At 47.6% G+C, this 7,447-nt stretch overlaps 1 protein-coding gene across 1 annotated transcript in view; it reads left to right on the forward strand.

Annotated features, from left to right (window-relative positions):
- Positions 1–6,822, forward strand: part of C17H1orf159 (chromosome 17 C1orf159 homolog) — a 28,454-nt gene extending 21,632 nt beyond the window's left edge. Inside the window, exons 5-9 of the mRNA XM_055001646.1 lie at positions 2,127–2,192; positions 2,763–2,897; positions 3,699–3,724; positions 5,113–5,140; positions 6,148–6,822. Coding sequence (XP_054857621.1) covers positions 2,127–2,192; positions 2,763–2,897; positions 3,699–3,724; positions 5,113–5,140; positions 6,148–6,242 — 350 coding nt within the window. The 3' untranslated portion in view covers positions 6,243–6,822. The remainder of the gene's footprint in view (positions 1–2,126; positions 2,193–2,762; positions 2,898–3,698; positions 3,725–5,112; positions 5,141–6,147) is intronic.
- The last annotated feature ends 625 nt before the right edge of the window (positions 6,823–7,447 follow it).

Below are 7,447 nucleotides of genomic sequence, written 5' to 3' on the forward strand. Positions count from 1 at the left end.
GGGAGGACAGGTCTAGGAAGCCCCCGGCTCGAATTTCACCTCTGCCGTGAACTTGGTTTGTCCAGCCAGGCCAGCCATCCTAAGCGCCACTCCTCGTCAGTAACGTGGCAATGATACCGGCTGTTCTGTGGAGCATACTGTACTGTCATTCTTGAGGACTACATAGATGTCACTCAGTATTGGACACCCAATGAAGCAGAAGGCCAATTCACAACTTCCAGAGATTATGATCATAGATCCAGAGGAGTTAGCCCTGTTAGTCTGCAGTTGCAAAATAGTAAAAAGTCCAGTAGCACCTTTAAGACTAACCAACTTTATTGTAGCATAAGCTTTCGAGACCCACAGTTCTCTTCATCAGATGCATCTGATGAAGAGAGCTGTGGTTCCCGAAAGCTTATGGTACAATAAAGTTGGTTAATCTTAAAGGTGCTACTTGAGAGATTATGATGGTATCCAAAATAAGCCAATGTAGTGCAATCTTCATCCTTTCTGGGCCCCAGGACCCACCTTTAACCCTCAGGGATCAGGTACAGTAGGACTCACAGAGCTGAAAGGCACACAACAGGAAGAAAAGGAGCCAAGGGTTACAAGGCCAGCATTGCAGGCAGCCAATGCAGAGAACTGGGAATGAGAAAAGCAAGCTGAGCATCTAGAGGGGTTGTGTAGTGAGGAATAAGCCAAGGCTCAAGTCAGAGTTATGGTGGAATTCTGTCCTGCACTGAGTAGTCTTCTTGCTGCTCCTTTGAGCATGCATGCTAAGAGAGGCGGGTGTGCCTGTGTGTGGCAGTGTTGTTCTTTGTGCGTTTGCAGTAGCAGCTGGCGCTTCCAAACAGGAGCAAAGAAAGATGGCTCACCTGAGGATCCTAATCCAAGGGTGGAAGGCCACTCCTTTAAAACGTTGGATGAGGACTGGGAAGATCAAGGTTCAGCCATGAAGTTTATTGAGCCGTTACAGTTGTTCTCTCTCAACCTTACCCACCTCACAGGGATGTTAGAATAAATTTAAGGACCGGCTAGAAAAATGTGGTCACTGTCAACCCCTTTTCATACGTTTCATTCCACCATGCACAGCTACAGTAAACAAGATGCAAGGGGGGAAGATAAGGACTTTGGAAGCTGAATCAAGGGGCGGCCAGAGCATTAGAAGTTTAGAACCATGTGCCAGACTCTTCTTGCCTGAGGCTAGGGAGTTTGCAAAGTCCTTCTGCTGCAAAGCTGCCCTTAGGCCAGTCAGGTACACTCAGCTCCTCAGGGTCACTCTAGATGTTACTTCTTTTACGAGTTCGCCACTGAGCCCACCCACGCTCTGGGCAGTCAACACAGCAGCTCCGGGAAATGGTCTCTATAAAAAACGGAGCGCGCAAATGGGCTCGGAGAGCTGCCACTGGAGAAGGGAGAGCTCCTGCCTTTCCCCCCAAGCAAAAATAATGCGAAGGGGAGACATTTCACTATTTCTGCTGCTCCACGTGCAGGCATTGTGTGCACGTGTGGTAGAGAAACAGGAAAACACCCCCCAAAACACCCACTGTTTTCGCATGGGGAAAAACGCTTGTGGGGGGAAGACGGGAGCTCTCCCTTCCCTGGCAGCAGCTGTCTGAGCACAAGTTCGCTCTGTGGCAAACTCATAAAAAAGTAGCGTGTTGAGTGAACCTTAGAGGAAGGGGGGAAGGAATGGATGGATTCTTAGATTAATAGATGGTGTGGCCAGGAGCTGCAGCAGGCCTACACTTCTTACCTCCGTTTCAGAACAGCAGTGGAGGCTGCATAGCAGTCTTGGATGTATCTTGCTGGCCTGATACGTGGGCTTCAGAGCTAGTCTGTGCCTGAGGGGTAGGAATGAACTGGGCTTCTTCAGATCTGATGGGTAACGGATTGCTTGTGTTTCCCCTGGATTTTTTTTTTAAAGCTGAAAACAAAACCAGCGTGCTGGCGGGAAATGAATTGCAGCCCATTCCTTGCCATACTAGCTTTCTGCTTCTCTGGAGGTGGGAACCCTCAAAAATGGCATCCTCCACCTTCAGTCAGAGGCGTCGTAGTCCATTCCTGTCTCTTCTTGACTCTCCCTTCTGCTCCACACATAGACCAAGTGCTTCTTAATAATGCAGTTTTCCCCTTTCATCTTACAGGTGATGCCAGAGGTATGAACTCCCAAATTAATTCAACTAGCATCTCCCCAGTTCCACAGAGCACAGGTGAGTAAAGCTCTGCTGTAGACGCTTACAGTGAAATCCTAAGCAGAGTTACACTGGAGTAACTCCCATGAGTGTGTGAGTGAGTGTGTGAGTGAGTGAGAAAATGTGCCCAATATGTTGTTTTATCAGTCTCCATCCTGCTATTTTCAAGCAACCTCACTGACTGCCTAGTTGTTTCCCAGTTCTCTTAAAGGTTTTTTCCCCTTTGCATTATTATTAAGGTCCTTAACAAGCCAGGATCCATGTGTCTAAAGGCCCACCTCTCCTGGTATGGGCCCAGGGCACTCTTTGGCATCTACCCAGTGGTTCCCTGCCTCAGCTAATACATCCTGTCCCAGGAATTGAGCTTCTCTCTAGTATTGACCTCCAGCTATGGAACAAATTAAGGATGTTTGGTAGCCCTCCCCCCCTCTTTTAATAGCCTTTACCTGTCCGTTGCGTTTTCATTGTCTCCCTGAGAACGTCGTATGTACTGGGGCAAAGTAAGTCCTGACCTTTGGGTGCCAGGCCACACACGACCATCCGTGCTGAACCGTGCTTGCGCAGTCATCCTGATTTCCCCCTGCACAGGGCGGCCAGAAGTGGCAGCTTCTCTCATCTTTGGGACGTTCTTTATCAGCCTCTTCCTCATAATGTGCGTTGCTTCGTTCTTCTACCTCAAACGTGCCAATAAACTTCCAAATCTCTTCTACCGACGAAGCAAAGGTAACCTTAACCTCCTTTCTTACAGTAAAAAAACCCTTCCAGATCAGACTATCAAGTTCAGCGTTTTGTTTCAGTTCAGGGGGGGCTGACTTCATGCTCTCTCCACTATTGCTGGTCCTGGTATATGGCCTCTGTACATGGAGGATCCATTCCTAACGGGAATGGCCAATAAGAACTCCCTTGCTGGGCCAGACCCCCCCCCCCCCGTTCCCAGGGCCCAGTGTTTCGTTTGCACTGCCTGCCTCTGGGGAGCTTCCAAGCAGGATGTGAAGGGGACGGCCTTCCACTGTTGTGCGTCCCCTGCATCTGGCTAGGGAGCTCCAGTCGTGTTCCGCTCTTGCTGCTATTGAGCTTGCGTGAGCTGTCATAGCACAGAAGAAAAGCTCGGCTGGATCAGACCAAAAGTCCGTCTCACCTGCCCTCCCGTTTCCAGCCACAGCCAGCAAGGTGCCCCTTGGAAGCCCAAAGCCTTTCCCCTGTTTTGTTCAAAGGTAGACTGCCTCTGATTGGGGGTGGGAAGCTCTGCTTAGTTGTCTCCTGCGCAGAGCTGCTGATGAATCTTTTATTGTTTGAATTATTTTTTGCTAATGCCGGTGGCCATTACTATGTCTTGTGGAGGGGAGTTCTCTAAGCTTGTGATATATTGAAGAAACACTGATGGTCAACTCCCCTGAGGGCAAGAATAAGCATCCAGCACCAGGCAGTCTTGTCTGTGGCGCTTGCAACTAATACACACCACGGTAGCTGGTCTTAAAGTCACTAAATACTTTTTTCTTTGTTGTTCTCTTTTAACCGCTTTAGCATCTGTTGTGCAGTCCGCTGAATCGGTAAGTTAAAAAAAAAAACATTCTTCAACCGACCTAACATATTTAGCTGTTGATCTCTTCTTATTTACTTCTCCTTTACTGACTTGACTTGTTAAATTGCATGATTTGTTTGGATTGTCTTGGTCGGTTTTGTTTTGTTGTGAGCCACCTTGAGTGGGTCTGGAGAGGCAATGTACAAATTTCCTGGATAAATAACGTAGAGAAGTACACACACGTGAGCTACGAACTTGGAGTACAAATCTAGGCGTAAGCTTCAGTGCAATACCTGTGCAGGGGCCTAATAAGACGCAGATGCATGTGATTGCACAATCATTTCTGTTCAGAATTGGTTTTAAAGAAACACTAGTGCGGGAGACTCAGTTTGAAAGTGGAATTGTGTTGGGGTGCAAGGCTGTCTCCCTCAACCATTTTTTAAAATGATTGAATGGACATCCAAATAATGCCATTGGAAAAAGTAGGATTGTCATGGTAGGACTAGAAAAGATCAAGAGTCCAGTAGAGCACCTGTAAGACTAACAAAATTTGTGGTAGGGCAGGAGCTTTCGTGAGTCACATCACATGTCTTCAGATACAGCTAGAAAGCTGTACCCTACCACAAATTCCATTAAGTCTTATAGATGCTACTGGACTCTTGATCTTTTCTACCACTACAGACAAACACGGCTATCCATCCTTCCTGATCTATCTGCATAGTAGGACTATATCACAACTTTTTTTACTTGCATGTTGAATTGTTCCTTCGTGACTTTCTCCACTTCCAAGCCCCCCACCCCCCCACCCCACCCGGTGCCAACTTGTCAAATACGTTTTATCTAAAGACTTATTAAAATCCCACTTTCCTCTTTCGACGAGTCCTCGAGCTGGCTTCCAAAGATTCTAAATCTCACTGATTAAAGCAATAAAATTGATCAGCGGTACAGTTGAAGTTCCGGTTGTGGGGTGTGGGGGCCTAAAGAAATTCATTGCTATTAAAAGTTCGGATGAACAGAGTAGGATTAAAAATGTAACAGGTCGACAACATCCCTCCAGGGAGGGTGTTTGAAAGCCACAGCTCCACCATCAAAAAGGTCCTCTCTCCTCTAGCCAGCTTCTTAACATTTGAAGGAAGAAGCACTAGAGAGATCTGTCTTGGAAAATGTTTAAATTTCTGAGCAGATTCGTGTTGGAGGAGGTATTCCTCCAGATACCTTGGTAACAGACCAAATTAGCTCCTGGCAGCTGGAGAACGAACAGTCATGGAAGGACTGTGCCACCTTGTTTTTTTTTTCATGCCGGATTGGCTCTTCATTACACCCCTGAAGCTCTAAGAGACCTTCTATCTTGTCTTTAGCAGAAAACTTGCTATCGGCAAACTTTGCAAAACCCCAATCTTCCTTCTGTCTCCACAGGCATCAATGTTATCTCCACCTTCTTCAGGTAAGGATCACCCTGTCTCGTTGGCTTGAGCTTCCAATTAATCCTATAGTCAAACGGCAGCAAGAAATAATAAAACAAAAACCTCACGTAGAAATTGTCACTTTAAATACATGTTTTCAGGTTGTGGAATGCCAGTTTCAGTTTGTTTGCTTTTTTTAGATGCTCTCGTGCTATATAAAGAGCGAAGGCAGGGAGGGGGAAAACCCCATCTTGACAGCATCTGCAATGTTAACTCTGCTAATCAGGCCTCTCTCCCATCATAAACGGGAAAAGTTATATTGCCTTGTGAAAGGTTCTTTTCCCCCCTTTAACTGCATATTTGGCGCTTAAAAGAGATATGGTTTAAAAAGAGATGGATTTCAGGAAGTGAGGGATTTTTTTATAGGTTTTCAAAAAAAGAGAATTACTGAGGTAGGTTGTGGGGGACTGCTGCTGGCTCGGGCCGTCTCGAAGGCTCCCTGGTGGCTCGTTTCCAGACTTGGTAGATGGAAACATGCTGCGCCATTTGAAACTGATGGCACATGGAATGTGAAAATTATAGCGGGTGATTTGATTTCATCCCCATCCCTTTCTCTTTTTTTATTGGGTACTTTGAATAAGCATATGAAGTTCAAGATCAGCCTTTCTTACCTAAAGAAGCAGCATGTGGTCTAATCGGAATATGTCTTCCCCCCAAACTTTTGTCCTTAAGACTCCTGCTCTTAGTATACAGTTTTGGAAATCAGTCTAAGGGCAGGTGAAACGTTCTCTGTCCACAAAGGCTAGGAAGTGTGGCTTGCTCCCCCCGCCCCCCGCTTTCAGATCTTACAGCTGTCAGTTGGAGGCTTGTGTATTTTTAAAGCCTTGATTTTGTTAGAACAACATGGAATTTACTTAATCCACAGGGGCTTTGTTCCAAAAATTGCCACTAATTATAACTCTTAACAAAACAAATTGGGTTAGGGTGGTCGCTTCCCCCCCCCCCCCCCAAGCTGATCATAACGGTGCCTTTGTGTCTATTGTTGCAGTGCGCAAGCCCCGGTACGTCAGGAGAGAACGATCACTCATGTCATCTGGCACCAGCACCACCATCTCTGCGGAAACGAGGGTCAGCAATGTGTAGCGGACAGCGTTGTCCCCCCGTGATTTGTAAATACTGGCGCAGCTGAATGTGCACACCAACTTCAGCCAAGTGCCAGGAAGAACACCCAAAGTAGCTAGCTGGGAGGAAAACAAAAATGAGTCGGTAATGCCCGCAGACAGTGGGCTTGGGTCAGCGAGCAGAGAACGAAGAAATGTGAAATACAGGGTTTCTCTTCAGGAGCGAGCCAGTTCGGTGAACGGCTCTCGGTGGGGCTGCTGAGTCGATCTTCCTTTTGGAATTGTAGCATTGTGTCAAAAGAATCCGCTCCTTCAGGGAGGACACTGCAAGTACAGCAGACAACTTCTCCAGGGGCGCCATCGTCTCTCCGGCTGTTGAAGTGGGGACCTCAGTGCAGTCGGGCCACACAGTGGGCGGGCTGCCATGTGGTGCCCGTTTTTTAAAAAATTTTCATTAACACAAAGTGCCATGTTCTGACGCTTGCAGGAGGCGTTTGGTGTCTCCTAATGCAAAAATGCTGCATGCCTCTTCAGGAGGAGTCCTGAGATCGGGGTTGCCTCCCCAGCCAGAGACTGCCCTTCCCCTTCCCCCCCCCCCAGTTGTTTTTAAGTCGGTTCTGAACGAGGCCTTAAGTGCATGGCAGTGCTGGCCATCAGCTGAGCAGAAGACGTTTTTGTTTCCTTCTGCCCCTCCAATCTTCATTTCCAGAGGACAAGAGTTCCTTCACTCCTCCGCAATGCAAGGTTGAACCGGAGCTGCACAGATGACTGCTTTAAGTATGGGAGGGGTAGGTCTACTACCTACAGTGGTGGTGCTTGTGAAACTGTAGACCCTCCATTCCTCTCCCCAGATAAGCAGGGTGGATTTTTTTATGGCCAAACCTGAGTGAACAAGAACCCAATCCAGACTGTGTCTCTAGCAGCCTCTGGTCCCAGGATGTGGAGGAATACAAATGTTGGAATGGGCGATCCATTTCTGTTTCTATTTTTCACGCGCGCAGCGCGCGCGCGCGCACACACACACACACACACACCCCTCCCCTCAGCTACCCTAGACAAGGCCCGGTGCCTCTGTGTTTCGTCCAGTGGTGGTGATGTGGTTGAGCATTTCCAGGCTCCCCCCACCCCAGCCCTCTTACTGATTTCTCCCTCGGACTACATTATGCACAGATTCCACAGCCCAAGTATTTTTTCCCTTTAGCCATCATTCAAAGCTCAGTAGGTCCT

This window comes from Eublepharis macularius, chromosome 17 (assembly GCF_028583425.1).
Source record: "Eublepharis macularius isolate TG4126 chromosome 17, MPM_Emac_v1.0, whole genome shotgun sequence".
Taxonomy (NCBI): domain Eukaryota; kingdom Metazoa; phylum Chordata; class Lepidosauria; order Squamata; family Eublepharidae; genus Eublepharis; species Eublepharis macularius.